The sequence below is a fragment of the Carya illinoinensis genome, chromosome 8 (genome assembly GCF_018687715.1).
Source record: "Carya illinoinensis cultivar Pawnee chromosome 8, C.illinoinensisPawnee_v1, whole genome shotgun sequence".
Lineage (NCBI taxonomy): Eukaryota > Viridiplantae > Streptophyta > Magnoliopsida > Fagales > Juglandaceae > Carya > Carya illinoinensis.
In genome coordinates, this window is record NC_056759.1 from 8,613,457 (window position 1) to 8,631,894 (window position 18,438).

General features: G+C 33.3%; 2 protein-coding genes and 1 long non-coding RNA gene across 7 annotated transcripts; all 3 read left to right on the forward strand.

Moving 5' to 3' along the window:
• The first annotated feature begins 610 nt into the window (after positions 1–610).
• LOC122317748 lies at positions 611–2,888 on the forward strand. 2 transcript variants are annotated; one of them, XM_043134738.1, is made up of 5 exons: positions 611–769; positions 1,317–1,416; positions 1,697–1,800; positions 2,278–2,517; positions 2,589–2,888. In XM_043134738.1, exons 1-5 carry the CDS (start codon positions 755–757, stop codon positions 2,709–2,711), a joined length of 582 nt encoding a protein of 193 aa, XP_042990672.1. In that variant the 5' UTR covers positions 611–754; the 3' UTR covers positions 2,712–2,888. The 2 variants fall into 2 exon arrangements, with proteins under 2 accessions (XP_042990672.1, XP_042990673.1); XM_043134739.1 differs by having other exon boundaries at positions 2,278–2,505.
• A 3,933-nt stretch (positions 2,889–6,821) lies between these two features.
• On the forward strand, positions 6,822–9,519 carry LOC122317749. Of its 3 annotated transcripts, XR_006244631.1 has the most exons (4): positions 6,822–7,045; positions 7,295–7,585; positions 8,688–8,822; positions 9,166–9,519. It is a non-coding gene; the product is annotated as an uncharacterized LOC122317749 (long non-coding RNA). The 3 variants fall into 3 exon arrangements; XR_006244630.1 differs by having other exon boundaries at positions 7,295–8,822; XR_006244632.1 differs by lacking the exon at positions 8,688–8,822.
• Positions 9,520–14,156: 4,637 nt separating this feature from the next.
• Positions 14,157–16,635, forward strand: LOC122317750 (glutamic acid-rich protein-like). 2 transcript variants are annotated; one of them, XM_043134741.1, is made up of 5 exons: positions 14,157–14,295; positions 14,992–15,199; positions 15,476–15,594; positions 15,917–16,141; positions 16,222–16,635. In XM_043134741.1, the coding sequence occupies exons 2-5, from the start codon at positions 15,094–15,096 to the stop codon at positions 16,435–16,437; spliced, it is 666 nt and encodes a 221-aa protein (XP_042990675.1). In that variant the 5' UTR covers positions 14,157–14,295; positions 14,992–15,093; the 3' UTR covers positions 16,438–16,635. The 2 variants fall into 2 exon arrangements, with proteins under 2 accessions (XP_042990675.1, XP_042990674.1); XM_043134740.1 differs by having other exon boundaries at positions 15,100–15,199.
• The last annotated feature ends 1,803 nt before the right edge of the window (positions 16,636–18,438 follow it).

An 18,438-nucleotide genomic window follows, 5' to 3' on the forward strand; every position in this document is an offset into this window, starting at 1 on the left:
TTTGTTTTTGTTTTATTTTAATATTTTTTGTAAAATATTTTTTTAATGCAGAAATGCAAAGACAATGCCCATACATAATGGGTTCGGATTTGCTCGAACCAGAGGCAAATGGGGTTAGATAAATCTGGAGGTAGTGAAGCATCGGTGAGATGCTCCACAAGTCTTGGCTCTCTGCTATTAGCTAAGGCCAAAATCTGTTCTTGCCATAGGAGAATAGTTGGTGTTTTTGAATTTCAAGATAACAAAGTTACTTACAGTAAGGGCGACGTGGCCATGGAAGGAAGGCTCTCTTCTCTTATAGGATTTTTAATACTACATAAAATTATTATTTATTTCAAAATTTTAAATTGATAAAAAGAAAATTTTTATTATTTATTTTATATTTTAATAGCAGTCATTCATATTACTATTGCTTGAAAATTACAGATGAATCAGAGAAAATAACTTTCTCCAATTATGTTATATATAGTCACTTTTATTTATTTCTTATACACTCTAATGATTATGTGATTGGTCAAAATAATTATTTTATATTAAAAATTATAACATAACAAATCACATCAGTGAAATACAAAAAAAAAAATATACAAAAGTAATCCGAGTTTTTGATACCGAAATAGAACGCACGAGCTAACGAGCTAGACTCGTTTTTGTTATAAATATCGCCGAATCAATAACAAGAATTTCCACACTCCTTTTCCTGATCTCTTTCTTTCCTTCTTTGATCTTTCTGATCTTCCTTCTAGCTTGCGCCATGGATCCCGACAAGGTATATATTCCCAACTCAGATTTTATTTTTTCATGATCCTTATACCAATTTCTTAATTAATCTTCCCGGGGGAGTCGTACGTACTTTCTTACTTTTCATTTCTGCTGTTTTATTTTCTTTTCATTGATCCATGTTTCTTGGATTTGGTTTGCAAGAAGATCCATGCATACATGTATAAAATAATCGATCGATCTCAGACAGAGAAGTATATATATATATATATATATATATGATGAATTCATTTTGTTGGGTTAGCTAGCTTAAATTATTAATTGAGATGTTTAAGGTATATATATGATAAATTGATGGTTTGGGAGCAGTACTTCTATTTATTAATATGATGCCTGGTCATACATAGTTCCGTACGTTTCGATTTTTAAACAGGTTCACTACGTATACTTGGAGTATTATATATATATTATTGTGGTATTTCGTGAAGTTCTTGATCTGTTTGTACACATGATTGTGAGCATTTGGATCGATCGGTCTTGATGGAAAGCTTGCTGAATATGGGTATAATAATTTTTGTTTACACAATGGCATGCAGTACCGCCGCCCAAGTGCTTACAGTCCAAGCTTCTGGGCGACGAACGCTGAGGCTCCCGTTTTTAACAACGACTCAGCCGTAACCCACGTTGGACCCATAGGTATTTTCGCTACGATTATTATTTACAGTCACTTTTGGTGATCATATACTTGCGTCATGACTCATGTTCATGCTTAGGAGAGTGATCAGTTATAAGTAATTAAGGAAAGTAACCCTTGTTAATTTATACAAGAGCACGCATGAGAATAAGAATCTTTGTTACGTATTGCCTGCCTGAGATCAGCACACATATATAATCCTATGTTTCATATATTTTTTCTTTGGTTGAAACAAATACAGTTGAAAAGATGCAGGATTGTAACTCTGTTTCCGTTTCACAGGTCCAATTCTTCTTGAAGGAAATCATCCGGTTGAAAAACCTGCCAACTTTGAGACTAGGAAGTCTGTTGTCCGTGCTAGAGGACCCAGTCCGAAGTTATTTGAGGTCACCCGTGATACTCCGTATTTTGAGCTGATAAATATATTATACAAAGAGCAATGTTATATACAGTCACTTTTGCGTACTCCATGTGCACTCCACTGATATGATTGGCTGAATTAATTTTTTTTTAATATCCAACCAATCATATCACTGGAGTGCACAAAAGAGTGCACAAAAATAACTGCACATAAAATTTTTGTTATACAAAAATATATAATTGTTCCGAACTTCCGGTGTTTATAAAAACGTCGCTAATTCATTAATTTTGCGCGGGTAAATAATAAGTTTTCATGGCGTTTACATTGCTTTTTTGTATGCGCCAATAAATATAAATAATTGTCGGTACTTATTTGTTATGCTAGTAAAGTAGAAATTTGGCTTGCGTTTATATTATTATGTTGGTAATAATAACATATAATCTATTCTAAAAATTTATTAATTTTGTATGACAGTAATTTTACACCAAAACTTTTGACACAGGATACAACTTCTATAGAAACAACAAGGCATGGAGGAACCATCACGTGGGATATTTATTCAGAACAACATGGACGTGTGCAGTTTGGGCCAACTCTTACCAGGCAAACTAGTCAGCATTCGATACCAACTTCTAAGCAAGAAAATTGTATATCTAAGGGAGAGTTTGATAAAATGCGGGATGAAATAACCAAGTTGCAGGACTTAATAAAAACCTCCATGGATGCACAGGTTAAGACTCACGTATGTTTAGTTGATCATGTCAGTTGAATTTGTTTTGAGCTTTTTAGACCCTCATTAGAATTTATATGCAGGCTTCAAGAAAAAATCAAATAGATGATGAAGAAGATCATGAAGAATATGAGGAATTTGAAAAAGATGAAGAATATGAGGAATTTGAAGAATATGAAGAATATGAGGAATTTGAAGAATATTAAGAATAAGAAGAATATTAAGAAGAGGAAGAGTATAGTATTAATATAGTATGGTATTATGACCTTATCTATATTATTGAAGTTATTGGAGGTGTTATTGACATATTATCGATCTTTCAATGTTGTTCATCGGATGTTATTATTATTTTTGGAATATAGCGAAGTAAACTTTTGTGTTTAGTTATTATTATTAAATTATATTTTAAATCAAATTAAAGTACAAAATATTAGAAGGTAACTGTGTTCGATCAATTATATTGTTTAAACTTATTTCTTTACTAAATATGGATTGTTTTGCAACTCATTAATGTGACAATGCCACCTTATTAAAAATGCTAAAAAAATTGTAATAAAGTTACATGCTTGCACTAATTAATTATAAAATACGTTACAATATATCATTAGTCATTATTATTACTTCTTTGATCCGTGCAGTCCACTGTCCAGACTCCAAAATATGCTCTACTGCACTCTGAAGGTTGGAATGACTTGATGAAAAATCTTCTTCAACTCAACTTAATATCCAAATGCAGCCTTAGAGCTCGTTTGATTACACAAATTATCTAATCTAATCTCATCTCATTTTATTTAATTATTACAACATTCTCAAATTTTTACAAAATATAAAGTAATTGGACAATAGATTAGGAAGTGATTGAATCAAATTTAATAGAATATTTTAAATCTATATACACATCCAGTGATTCAATTTTCCTAGAAAATCTTTTTGAAAATCATATTTCAAGGGATGAAAATGACTCCCTTACTGCTTTGCCATCGGAAATCAAAATTTGTGGAGCTCTTAAGCAAGTCTCAAACCATAAAGCTCCAGGTCCAAATGAAATGACTGCTCTTTTTTATAAGCATTATCGGCATATTATCAAGAGGGATGTGATCGCAGCTGTACAAAATTTTTTAGAGGTGGAAAGCTTCTGAAACAAATTAACCATATTCACATCACTCTCATTTCTAAAATAGCAACCCCAAGTTTCCCTTATCATTACCGTCCAATTAGCCTGACAAATGTTATCTACAAAATCATCACAAAGATCCTAACAAACCGTTTAAAGAGAACTCTTCTAAGTAACATCTCTCCATTTTAAACTGCTTTTGTGCTAGGTCGAAACATTAAAGAAAATTTCTTAATTGCCTATGAGATGTTCCATCATCTCAAGAATTACAAGGGGAAGAAGGGTTAGATGGCCTTAAAGTTAGATATGGAAAAAGTTTTCAATTTTATCGAATGAAATTTTCTTCTTTCTATTATGAAAGCATTAGGATTCCACTTAACCTGGATAAATCTCATCAAGGAATGCATTACGACATCTCTTTCTCTATTCTCATTAATGGATCCCTAAAAAGTTTTTTCAAAACTCATAGGGGCCTTCAACAAGGTGATCCTATCTCGCCATTCCTTTTCATTCTATATATAGAGGTTCTCTCAAGGCTTTTGGCCCGATCTAAAAATTCTAGAAAATTGAAAGGTATTAAAATTAATAGAGATACCCCCACCTAGTTCTCACATTCTCTTTGATATGATTTAATTATATTTGAAAACGTAAAAGAAAGATCGACAAAGGCCATAAAAATGCCTTAGAAAAATATCAAGATTGGTCAAGCCAACGCATCAATCAGAGTAAATCATCGATCTATATTACTCAAAACACGAGACATGCGGCGCAAAGGGCAATCCTAGAGAACTTGTCATACAAAGAATCGTCATAAAAAATGAAATATTTAGGGATTCAAATGACTTTTAGCTGATCTAAAAAAGAGGACTACAAAGAGATGATGGAAAAAATAAATAAAAAATTAGAGGGCTGGAAATCCAAAATGCTATTTCAAGCGGGTAGAACTATGCTCATCATAACAGTAGCAAGCATCATCCCCACTTATCAAATGTCAACACACATGCTTTCAAAATCTATATGTAAGTCTCTTAATACAAGCTTTAAAAATTCCTAGTGGGGAACTACAAAAGATCAAAAGTACAAGCTCTGCCTAAAATCATGGAAGTCAATTTGCCAACTAGAAAAATATAAAGATTTAGGATTAAGGCAGATAGAAAACATGAATGTAACCTTATTAGCAAATACAAAATGAAAAAACCAGTCAACCAAATATAGGCATATGACACAAGCTCATTTCAAAGAAATACCTGAAATGGGAGATTTTAGAGATGCCAAAAATTCTTGTTTGCCAAAGACAGGTTGTCTCTTTTGTCATGCCAAAAATTCTATACATCAAGTTCTCGTTTCATTATAGTAACATATATATCAACATTAAATTATCTTTTATCGAATCATCAAATAAACAACTGGCATTTGTAGAACTGGCATAACTCAAGCAAATGCACGAAAAGCTCTTAGGATGCATTTAAATGTTAAATTGAGATGAGTTATTTATGAATAATAGTGAGTTGAATAGGTGGGGTGAGTTATGTATGGCTCATCTAAAATGAGTTTAAATAAATTTGGATGTTAAGATAAGTTTAATAAAAATTGAAAAAAGTTGTGAGTCCCACATATAAAAATGTGTTAAATTGAAAAATATTGTGAGTCTCATGTGTAAGGAGGTTTTGAGTTGAGATGAGTTAAATAATTTGAGAGTTAAGTATTTAAATATTATATTTAACTTAAAATTAAGATAAATTGAATTGATCTCGACTGAGTCTAGCAATCAAACGAGGCCTTAGAGTATTGACATTGGTTTCAACAAAATTATCTTTAAAATTTAGCTAAAATACATGTTTTGCATATAACCAAAATCATTCAAGATATAACTACATAGTAGATTAGTCAAAATAATCGTATAATATTATTTTTTTAATAAGAATATTTATAAATTTTTTTTCATATTTTCCAACTACACTAACTATGTATTAATTAATAATTTAATAGCCTAATATTTTATTCGGCATTCCAATGTGAAAGGCCATAAAATAAGCAATGTCTTAACCAGCCGCTAGAATATATTTTTAAAATAAAATAATTCTTTTAAAGATAAAAAATATATCTCTAAATTTAAAGAAAACTTTATACTGTAGCCGAACTTTAGAGATGCCGGTGCTCCTAAAACGGGAACACAGAGAATAAAAGTACAGTTAATCAAAATCTGACACTAGCATGCATGCAGTGCATAAAACACATTATTTGATCGTGACAGAAGGACCCTACAATTATCTGTAAGTGTGACTGTGTGACACTTTTATGTGACGTCGGTGGACGAGGAGGGCCAGCAAAAATCTCAAGTACATTTTAAGAAAATGTTTTATACGTAGTCAATTAGCTATTTAATTATTTAATTATCACTCGATTTTCTAAATAAGTCCTCATTATTAAAAATAAAATTTTTTATGTAAATTTTAAATTTTTTTACTTCTTTAAGAGGGTGGTGGGTGCAAATTTTGCGTATTTTAAAACTATATAAACTATTTGTTTTAAATATATAATGTTTTATATAAAAATAAATAAACTTAAAGTGAGTTTTATAATATTTATTTATTAATCATATTGTCAAAAAAATTTATAAATATAAATTAAAGAGTAATGATATTTGTAGTTTTAAAATGTACAAATTTTACAAAGTAAATAAATTTAAAATTTATATAAAAAATAATTCTTTTAATAATCGATTCTAATTTTTTAAAAATAAATTCGTAAAAATTAATTTAGATATTTAAATTTAACTATTTTATCTCATCTCATATAATTATTATAATTTTTATAAATTTTTTATATAAAATATAAAAAATAATTTAATTTTTTTAAATTTAAAAATAAAATTAATATTAAAAAATTATATTATAATTATATTATATCTAATAAAATATCTCATTTCATACCGAGGAACCAAACGAATTAATCTAATAAGATCTGGGCAATGCTACGTAAAAATCATTCGTCGTATTCATTATTCATCGCTCTATTATTTTGGTTTGGATTAATCGCGTCTTATCAACATCAGGTCGAGTCTTATCAGTTATCAACATCCCCTTTTATTTATGGGAAGAGTTCTTCTATAGGGTAGCCTACACCGCACACCTGATGTGGCATTACCTTCTTTTAATTTTTTTATTTTTTTATAAGTACTAAAATGCTAAAACATGCGTTTTGTTCTGCCCCATTTCGAAATTTTCTACAGCTCCTCTCCCAATTAAAAATTTTCCCCTGTTCGAGCACGCGCCAAATATATGTTAGTGTGTGTTCAGCTATGCCAGCGTCCTCCTCCATATTCTCTCTAACCACCGACGAAAGCTCCATCGCCACCGAGAAGTTGTTCTTTATTCACTTTTTACATATTGACAATACATTTATAGCCCAGTTTTCTCTTTCGAGGTATTGTCCAAAATCTCCTTTTGTTAGCTTTTGTTTCAAAATATGTTTTTTTTTTTCCTTTTCTTTCGTAAGATGCCTTGGCTCTTTGAATGGAAATGTTTCAGATTTTTCTTTTTTTGTTCTTATTTTTAAAGCAAACTTATTGTTCTAGCTTGCATTTCTGTGCGAAGTTGTGGCCATTTTCTTTCTTAGACATTCAAAACGAGTAATTAGTGTCGGTTATACTTTTATGTGATTTCATTTGTGTAGGCGAGGATAAGAGTCAGAGGTTTTGAGAGTGGAAGGAGAGAGAGAAATTTCAAGCAAGCTCAAATACAAAGTCCTTTTAATTGGTCTGAGAAGAAAGATTATTCAAACAGAGAAGAAGTTTGAAAGAATGTTGAATTATCATCAATATCAAGAAAGGAAACTGAGCCACAACATATCCAACTACGTTTTGTGTGGCCCTAAAGGAGGAGAGAAGCTAGTTTCAGATGGGGAATTGTTGGGGTTCTATAGCTGATTACCCAACTCCAAGCACCATTGCCTATCTCAATTCAAGTAAATACCTAATAGGAAAAAAAAAAAAATGTGCTTCTTGTATGTTTACCCCTTCCATCAAATTCTCAAATATCTCATATGCGTTGGTTCTTTTTGTCCCATACATTTTGATTTTAAAGAAAACTCATTGTTATGTTAGCCAGTTGCAACAAGCCAATCAGATCTTTCAGGCAAATGATTTACATGAGAAACCCAGTGAAATTTCCTAACTTGATATGCCTGAGGTGATATGACTTTTTGTTGCATTTTACCGCATGGAACCATGCTATTTTGCCTCTGTACTTCATTATTAACATATGCTGCGAATTTGTTATTGCAACTATATTACAGTTTCTAGCAGTGCATAAAGAGAAGCCTTAAGATCTGTAAAGTTAACTGAAAAAATTGCAATGTTATGATTCACTACCATGTTATTACAGTTTGGTCTCAATGTTTAACTGCAGTAAAGATTACAGTAAAGCCTTAGTATGGATTCACTTGTTAGTTAACATTGCAGTTAAAAATTGCCTAAAGAGAAGCCTCCAAGTATATTACAGTTTCTAGCAGTGAGTTCTTTCTTCTTTGGTATATCCCTCTTCAACTTTACTCTTTCTTTTATCAATTCAAGATCAGAAAATACAAGATTTTCTCTCTTTATTTCTTTTCTTTCTTCTTTCTTGCAAGATTAGCAAAATATTCTCACTTTTATCTATTCTTTCTTCTTTCTCTTTCAACTCTGTTAAGACATTTGCTTTCCAGTTCAAGGCATTTTCCCACTGGTTTAGCATTATTCCAACTTTTTTCTAGTGTGTTCAAATGATTTCCAGCATAGTTCTGATGAAATGCCCATGTCAATGCATTCTTGCGCGTTTTCGCCGCCTCTCTACTTAGTTTTGTAGGTAACTCCACTACCATTTTCCCTTCCATATTAGTGAGTACTGCTTGTGTACTGAGAGAGGTGAAGGGAGGGCACGAAAGTTTGAAGTTTCTCTTTCATAATTGATTTCTTTCTAAATTTGTTTATTCTTTAGTATGAAGTTTTGTTTAGATATTGCTACTTTTTCTTATGTAAATGAAAGGAAAAAGTAATCAGATTTTTTTTTTCCCTGAAAATACTTCATAGAACTCGAAAAGTAAATTTCTTTTGAGATGCGAAGACGTTTGGATAGTTAACAAGAGAGAGGATGTTTCTAAGCACGGATAAAGATGGGAGTTCAGTTGTTGGTGGCTATTTACATTAACTTTGAGGCTAGGAAAGGTATGAGACCCAATTTGGCACTTTATGGGCTGCCTGGCATTTGGAATGTACATAACCCGAGTGAAAAAGATAGAAGAATGTGCTTTGAAAAATTCTAAACTTTGAAATTAAAGGAAATTATCCCAATTTTTTTTCCAGAATTTCAGATAGCTTAAATACATGCAATAGTTGTGGAAGTTATTTAACTACATGCAGTAGTTGTGGAATTATTTGACCTACTCTTGATGGAGATGGCTTAACTATTGACTATTTGACCTGCATGCACATTATATCAAACAAGATGAATTAATAGAAGTTTAATCCATCCCTCATATATGTTTCTTTGTTTTTTTTTTTTCTGCAGAAATAATGATGGAGATAAAAAATGGGATTGGACAACACTTTGGACACTTGCACTAAAGATTTATGAAAATAGTTGCAGCTAAATAGTGGCCGTGGTAGTTGGTTTTGTCTTTGTTGTTGTATTTGTTTACACTTAAGTTAGAGAAGTACAATACTTTGTTGCTGTTTTAGTTTGGAAAGTGAACTGGTGTATTTCCTTTCATTCATGTATGTTGAATTATTCAGGTTAATGAGTCTTTGTAAAGTAGGAAGTCTGTTATGTGCTCCAGCCGTTGTATTTTGGATTTTAATGAAATGAGGTGATGCTTGGACAATACATCCTTTAATCCCAAACCATCATGTTGGTTGTCCTGCACAGATGTCTATGTGAGATCTTTTAAACATCATTGGCTAATAGGGAGGCAGTAAGGCGAAGCAAAAAGCCTTCAAAATCTCCAATGCAAAATTCATTCAAACAGTTGTGCAAAAAAAGTATCTGCAAAAACTCTATAGAATCTCAATTGCAAAATTCATTCAAGTATTTGTGTAAAAAAGGTATATTTCACTTGAACAAATACAACCAAAAATCTCACAAATTTGTGGCATAAAAGCTAAATGAAACATAATAACTATCCAAAGAAGACCCACTTTCCATTTGATATGTTTGGAACTGGATAGTGACGGGTAAACAAGCTTTAATCCAGGATGTTCAGACCACATTTATGCCATTTGTTGAATTTTGATCTATCTTGTCTTCATGCATGGTTCAAACGGAATATGTCATTCAGCACATAAAAGCTTCCTTGAGTTGTTTGCATCAAATGGAACATCTGTGCAGAAAGCATGACAAGGAGTTTAGTTAACTACAAGAATAGCAAAGAACGAAGGACAGTGCCTTGTAATAATGCACGCATCCACTCAAGGGGTGCCATTTGAGCAAGATACAGTAGTCATGGGAATAAAATTAATTGACAACATAATGATCAATCTCGATCTCTATGTCAAATTCAAGAACAAAATTAGATGCAATGTAAAGATACAGCAAATGAAATTTGCTTCAAAGAGAGGATAGAAATCATCCCAGGTTCATGTCTTTATTTTTTTTTATAAAAGTACATTTATGCCAATACTTTCATGTTTCCTGGACAGATTTCTTAGTAAAATACACGACAGAGATAAGAAATTCATCGAGAGAAATACACTATAATGTGTTTCCTTTACATCTTATGCTAATATCGTGGCATAAATAATCAGGTTCCGAAAATCACAAAAGCAAAAAGGCGAGGGAGACACTGAAAATGAATCACTTAAAGGAGGAGGAATGTACTTCTATTAAGAAAGATCTGCAGTACAAATGTGAAATGTAGACCACCATGAAAGGCAAAACTAATGCTCTTACGTCCCAAACACTCGCACAATTAGAATATGAAATAGTAAGATAAATATCAATAGGATACAAACAGAGCAAGAGATTCATCAAGCAGTTCCACCAAACCATAGGAAAGCAAGGCAAATTAGAGATCAAAATAGTAAATATTGACTCCAAACATTGCAAAGCTACAGAAGGTTCTTTGACATAAAAAACGTAGATCTATCAAGAGCAAAAAAAAAAAAAAAACCGATTCGGCTGAAAAAAAAAATCCATTAGGCCGAATCTCAAACCAAAAACCAATCCTTAATTGTCCCATGTAGATATGCGCAATAAAGAAAAATGAGAATAATCAACAACAAGAAGAAGGAATGATCCTTTGCCGATTGGCATCGGATCGATAAGGACACGCCTCGAAAATTTAAAGACCCTAAGAGGATCACATCCAAGTATTAGAAGGAGATCATATACAGAAAAAAGGGGAACCTTGCTGAACTTGAGGGTGAGTTGGAGGTTGCCATTGACAAAGACGAGCATGCCGCCGGTGGGGCCAGAGGCCTGGCAATCGACGGTAGTGACTCTGTGTTGGCACTGCTGGAAGGGGAGGCTGGTGAGCTCAGCAACAATGCTCTGGGAACCTCGAAAGTTGACATCGACTCGTCCTGCAAGGGATGGCTTTGCCCTAGAATCACAGAGAGAAGCACAAGAGAGAGGAGTACAGAGGGAGAGAGAGGAGCACCGGAAGCAAGTGAAAGAGAGGAGCATGAGGAGAGGAAGGTTGTCTCAGTGGAGGAAGGTCGTTTCAGTGGAGGAAGGTCAAGCTGGAGGGTTTTCACAAAGAGATGAGAATGAGAATGAGAGGTGGAAGGTCGGGCTCGAGGGGTCGCTGAGAACCAATGGGGCAGACCGGGTCTGCCACGTAAGGTGTGCGGTGTAGGAAATTTGAACCGGCTGCTGAATAGAATTTCTCTTATGGGAATTGCTTATCTGGTTATCCACACAGAAAAGGCGCCGATGGTGGCACCGATTTCCCTTTTTTGCTTTTTGTTTTTTATTTTTTTATTTAATACTTAAAGGAGTGTTTTTAAATAATATTATAAATTTTTTTATAAAAAATATTTTAAAATATAAAAAAATATATGAAAAAAAAGCAAAAATAAATAAAACTAAGCTGCTCGGTAGCCTTTCTATATGGCTATAGCATACTCCCTAAATTATATATATTTGTTTGGAGGAAGAAATTTTTTTTGAAAAATATTACATATAGTTTTTTTTGTATATTTTTTATATACTTTATTGATATAGACAGTTATTTTATATTAAAAAAATAATACAACTAATTATATCAATAAAATACTCAAAAAGTACATAAAAATGACTACACATATAATTTTTAAAATTCTTTTACTTCAAAGCTAGCTAAAGATAAGAAGAGAGTCACGTAAAATTGACACAATCACGGGATGTCTACCCTACAACTTTTTTTTGATAAAATATATTACATTTATCAATAACAAAAATTATAAATTTGACCCGAAACATACATTATAAGCCAATTACAACATTAATAACTCCACAATACATAATTGTGACTGACATAGTCTAATTCATGTTACAAATCTCTATAGATCACTGTCTGAGAGACATCAAAACTATGTTCAAGATACAGTTAAACAAACTCCATACTTTGTCTAAACAGAGTATATGACACACTCTATAGACAAAAGTACAATATACTATTTCTTTTTCTAAAACAAAAGACATAATAGAAATTAAAAATATATAAAAAAAAAATGAATTACATCTTGAAAAGATATAGATCTATATTTTTAATATTGGAGAAAAAAATTACAAACAAAAGGACTGTAATGGCACATAAGAGCCATGCGCTATCCTGAAAATATAGCGGTCAGTCAAGTCTGAGGTAACTTGTGGTCCTAGACCTAAAAAAACCGCGTGTGACGGCAAAGGAGCACCCTTAACAGTAACACATAGATTTCATGCGCCCACTTTGAACCGTCGTTTGTCTCATGCACAGTGCCGTTAAAATATATTTTTATAAATCATAACTTAGTGCAAAGAATAATCACCACTTAAATAGTTTTATAAATCATATTTATTTAGAAATATTATATATATTGTGTATGGGTTTTTTTTTTCTGTTTTTTTTTTTTTTTATAAGTTCAAGTGTATTTTATCATAAAAAATTCTTAAGCTTTATTAATTTGTCCGTTGTTAAAATATGGTCACCGTGGCCATGTCACATGCTTAGAAATGATAGCCAAATACAAAAAACAATATCACGTCAGTCCATATCCTCTCTCAAATCATCTAGGCAGGGAGATTCTCCATCTTGTTAATAATAATCCTAGCTTGGAAAACTGCACCAACAGTTAATAGCGTGATCCTTCGAATTATTTTAGGAGCAGCGCTCAACGTAAGTACGCTAGGATACTTTTTATTTTTTATTTTTTATTTTTCAATTTATTTAAATATTTTTAAAAAAATAAAACAATATTAACATATTTAAAATTACTTTCTTAATTATTAAATAAAAAAAAATATTACAGTACCATGAAATAGAACTGTCAATGTTGGGCGGCATAGTAATTTTTTTCTTATCTTATTTGAACACCAAAATCGTGGATGAGGTTATCTAGCAGCCTGCTACGTGTTTTTTAGCATATTAAAGAAAAAAAGGAGGGTTTTTTTTAGATTTATTTATTTATTAAATAATAATTAAAGTATTTTTTAAAAAAGAAATAGTATTTCTCTTGTTGAAATCAATTACTCGAAAACTCCCAACAGTACTTTCCCAACATAGTAGGATCTACTTAATCAATAATTTTAACACCTTAAAGCAGGATAAGATGTGAGTGAATTCAGCGATCCAATCCCATATCGAGCACCAAAATTACCATGCAATACATCTCAACAATGAAAATTCTCTCATTATTTATTTAACCTCATATCTCTCTCTCATTTTTTTTTTATATATATAAATATTTTTTAATGCAAAGACAATGCCCATACATAATGGGTTCGGATTTGCTCGAATAAGAGGCAACGCCAATGGGGTTGGATAAATCTGGATATGGTGATGCATCCGTGAGATGCTCAAAAGGTCTTGGCTCTCAGCTATTAGCTAAGGCCAAAATCTGTTCATGCCACAGGAGAATAGTGGGTGTTTTTGAATTTCAAGAGATAACAAAGTTACCTACATTAAGGACGACGTGGCCATGGAAGGATTTGAATTTCAAGATAACAAAGTTACCTACGTTAATAGGGCCACGTGGCCATAGAAGGAAGACTCTTCTCTCATAAGATCTCTAATACTATGTAAAGTTATCATTTATTTTAAAATTTTAAATTGATGAAAAGAAATAAATTTTATTATTTATTTTATATTTTGATAAGAGTCATTTATATTACTATTGCTTGAAAATTATAAATGAATCAGAGAAAATAACTTTTTTGAATTATATTACATACAGTTACTTTTGTATATTTATTGTATATTTCATTAATCATGTGATTGATTAAAATAATTATTTTATATTAAAAAATAACGTAACAAATCACATTAGTAAAAATACAAAAATACTCATAGACTTTTTGATACCGAAATAGAACGCACGAGCTAACGAGGCTGCTAGACTTGGTTTGGTTATAAATATCGCCGAATCAATAACAAGAATTTCCACACTCCTTTTCCTGATCTCTTTCTTTACTTCTTTGATCTTTCTGATCTTCCTTCTAGCTTGCGCCATGGATCCCGACAAGGTATATATTCCCAACTCAGATTTTATTTAATTTTCATGATCCTTATACCAATTTCTTAATTAATCTTCACGGGGGAGTCGTACGTTTCTTAGTTTTCATTTCTACTGTTTTATTTTCTTTTCATTGATCCATGTTTCTTGGATTTGGTTTGCAAGAAGATCCATGCATGCATGTATACAATGATCGATCGATCTCAGACTGATATATATATATATATATATATGATGAATTCTTTTTGTTGGGTTAGCTAGCTTAAATTATTAACTGAGATGTTTAAGGTATATATATGATGAATTGATGAACCATCAATAGAGAAAATACTATTTATTAATAGAGAAATACTATTTGTCCCGAATGAGTGTCCCGAATCTTTTTATTTTTATTTTTTATACTTAGGGATTAATTAGGAATTAAGTGTTTTTAAATAATGTTGTAATTTTTTTATTTTTTTAAATGTTAATAATGATTAACAAAATGCATAAAAAAGAAAAGAAAAAAAAATGAAATAGAATATTTGGGACACTTTTCAGCCGAATTATTCGGTACATTTAGAACAACTCTTACTAAAGTATATGATGTCTGGTCATATATAGTTCCGTACGTTTCGATTTTTAAACGGGTTCATTACGTATACTTGGAGTATTATATATATATATATATATATATATCTATATATTATTGTGGTATTTCGTGCAGTTCTTGATCTGTTTGTACACATGGTTGTGAGCATTTGGATCGATCGGTCTTGATGGAAAGCTTGCTGAATATGGGTATAATAATTCGTGTTTATACAATGGCATGCAGTACAGCCGCTCAAGTGCTTACATTCCACGCTTCCGGAGGACGAACGCTGAGGCTCCCGTTTTTAACAACGACTCAGCCGTAACCCGCGTTGGATCCAGAGGTATTTCACTACGATTATTATTTACTGTCACTTTTGGTGATCATATACTTGCGTCATGACTCATGTTCATGCTTAGAAGAGTCAGTTATAAGTCATTAAGGAAAGTAACCCTTGTTAATTTATACAAGAGCACGCATGAGAATAAGAATCTTTGTTTCGTATTGCCTGCCTGAGACCAGCACACATATATAATCCCATGTTTCATATATTTTTTCTTTGGTTGAAACAAATAGAGTTGAAAAGATGCAGGATTGTAACTCTGTTTCTGTTTCACAGGTTCAATTCTTCTTGAAGACAATCATCCGGTTGAAAAAGCTGCCAACTTTGAGACTAGGAAGTGGATCCCCCAACGTGTTGTCCGTGCTAGAGGAGCCAGTCCGAAGGGGTCCTTTGAGGTCAACCCGTGATACTACGTATTTTGAGCCGATAAATATATTATACAAAAATATATAATTGTTCCGACGTTTATAAAAGCACCGCTAATTTATTAATTTTGCACGTGTAAATAATAAGTTTTCATGGCATTTACATTCCCGGCATTTTTTATGTCTTGGTAAATATAAATTATTACCTGTGGCTGTGTTTATTTGTTGTGCTAGTAAAGTAGAAATTTGGCCGGTGTTTATATTATTATGTCAGTAATAATAAGGTATAATCAGTTCTAAAAATTTATTAATTTTGTACACTAGTAATTTTATACTAGAACTTTTGACGCAGGACACAATCTCCATTGAAACGAGGCCTGGAGGAACCATCACGTGGGACATTTATTCAAAACTACATGGACGTGTGCAGTTTGGGCCAACTCCTACTAGGCAAACTAGTCAACAATCTATACCAACTTCTGAGCAAGAAGATTGTATATCTAAGGGGGAGTTTGATAAAATACGGGATGAATTAATCAAGTTGCGGAACTTAATGAAAACCTCCATGCATGCACAGGTTAACACTCATGTATGTTTGGTAGATGTCAATCAAACTTGTTTTGAACTTTTTGGACCCTCATTAGAATTTATATGCAGGCTTCAAGAAAAAATCAAATAGATGATGAAGAGGAAGAAAAGGATGAAGAGGAAGAAGATGATGAAGACGAAGAAGAGGATGAAGAAGAAGAAGATGAAGAAGAGGATGTAGAGGAAGAAGAAGATGAATATGAAGAAGATGAATATGAAGAAGAGGATGAAGAATATGAGGAATATGAAAAAGATGAAGAATATGAAGAAGAGGAAGAGTATTAAGAAGAGGAAGGGTATGGTATTACGACCTTATCTATACTATTGAAGTTATTGGAGGTGCTATTGATATGTTATCTTTTAACATTGTTCATCGGATGTTTTTATTATTTTTGGAATATAGCGACATAAACTTTTGTATTTAGTTATTATTATTAAATTATATTTTAAATCAAATTAAAGTACAAAATATTATAAGGTAAATGTGTTCAATTATATTGTTTAAAATTATTTCTTTGCTAAATAGTTGTGTGCATAAATAATATGTCAATAATAAAATATGTAAAATTGTCAAAAGCCAAAGAAGCTGAAAATTTCAACTTGGTGCCTCAACTGCCTCTCAAATTTTTGGTCAAATTCAACTCTCCTCTCTTGTGTGTACAACTTGGCCCCTCAACCCCTCCTGTCGTGGCCCACCACTCCTCCATATGGGATCTCCCCAAAGAATGCGTCAAAGGCATAAATGAGACGAGGTGGCTGGAAGTTCTACCTTAGGCATGGATGCACCTTGGTCTGCGGGGTTGACAAACTTAAAGTTGCTGACAAGGCCACCATCTCCTCCGTCTCCATCTTCCACTTCACCTTCCCTGGACAACCCACCCCCCTCCCTAGGGATTAAGGAGTTAGTCACCACCAAAAGAGGATGGGGAAGGGTAGGGAATGGAGACTCTTTCATGGTCTGTAGGCGAAGTCTCACCCCCTAAGACAGTTGTAGGGAGGGACCTTAGATTGGAGCCTCGGTCCCCACGATCGTAAAGGTTGCCCCTCGTAAACAAGGAGTCTATGGTATAACTCTGGGCACCGCCATTAGTAGGAGTCACGGCTTCAGATGCCATAACCCTAGCAACGCCCATAGAGAATGATAGATATGTCAGCCACAAACTTGTCACCACTGGGAGTCAAAACTGATGAGAGGAGAGAAGGGAACTCGAAAGGGGGTATACCCATTGAGTCTGACCCATTGGGGAGCAGATCAAAGTCAAAGGTTGTGGCCAAGTTGACAAGGGCTTGGCCCACGAGCCCATCAAGATCATCAAGTCCAGGAGATGCAGGTAGTGACACGTGCACAAGGGAAGCACCAGAATTAATAGCCACCTTTGGCCCCACATCGTCATCTACACCCTCGACAAGGCAATTAGCAAATACCTCGCTGATGTCATTGTTAGTGCGATGAAGATGTTTTTTAGGAGTCTCAGAAGGTGGGGAGGCAAATCTCTTCTTTGAAAGAGGCGTCACATCCTTTATTTTACGCCCATTAACGTAGGAGCGATTAGACACAACAAGGAATCGATCAATGTTGGTTGGGGTCAAGAGCTTATCAGTCCACAGTGCATCCTAATTATCTTTGGCCCAATTAAGGACTACATCAACAAGAGAACGCTCTCGGTCAGTCATACTATAAGAATTTTCTTGTCATCAGGGGCCCTGCCTTAATTAGCTCGGATGGGGAAGTCCCGAACAACCATTTTAGAGGTTGAGAATACCCAGCCACCACCAGAAATTAGAAAAAAATTCATTTGCCACTGTTTGGCATTTGAATGGCAGTTTTCGAATGCCACCAAACATTGTGAGTGAACACAAAAACAACAGATATTATCTGGTAGTCCTTTCACAAAGTAGAAACACAGGAATTCATGAGCAGTCAAATCTGAGTACATCTCCCCCAGGGGTTCTAAAACCATACAAAACACCACACATGAGCACAAAAGCACACACCATACATGTGAAAGAAGTTGGACAAGAGCCAATGAAAGGAAATTAGGAACATCACGAGCAGGGCGGCAGAGTGGAAGGTACAAACCATGCGTCTGGGCACAAACTGAAAGAGCAACTCTCCCTGAGAAACCTTCCTCGTCGATGGTGCCCTCGAAGGGAAGAGTGAGCACCACGGTATCGGCAATGCGATACGAAGTCCTCAACTTTGTCAAGTCATGGGCGACGAGTGTAGAGCGCCACGTGAACCCCTCAAAGAAAGGTAGAGTTTGACCATCAAAGGATTCATGCACC

Coding starts and splice junctions, on each gene's coding strand:
- LOC122317748 (XM_043134738.1), top strand. Junction 1,801..2,277: donor CCAGTCCGAAGTTATTTGAG/GTCACCCGTGAT, acceptor CTTTTGACACAG/GATACAACTTCTATAGAAAC. Junction 2,518..2,588: donor ATGCACAGGTTAAGACTCAC/GTATGTTTAGTT, acceptor ATTTATATGCAG/GCTTCAAGAAAAAATCAAAT.
- LOC122317750 (XM_043134740.1), top strand. Junction 15,200..15,475: donor AACCCGCGTTGGATCCAGAG/GTATTTCACTAC, acceptor TCTGTTTCACAG/GTTCAATTCTTCTTGAAGAC. Junction 16,142..16,221: donor AAACCTCCATGCATGCACAG/GTTAACACTCAT, acceptor ATTTATATGCAG/GCTTCAAGAAAAAATCAAAT.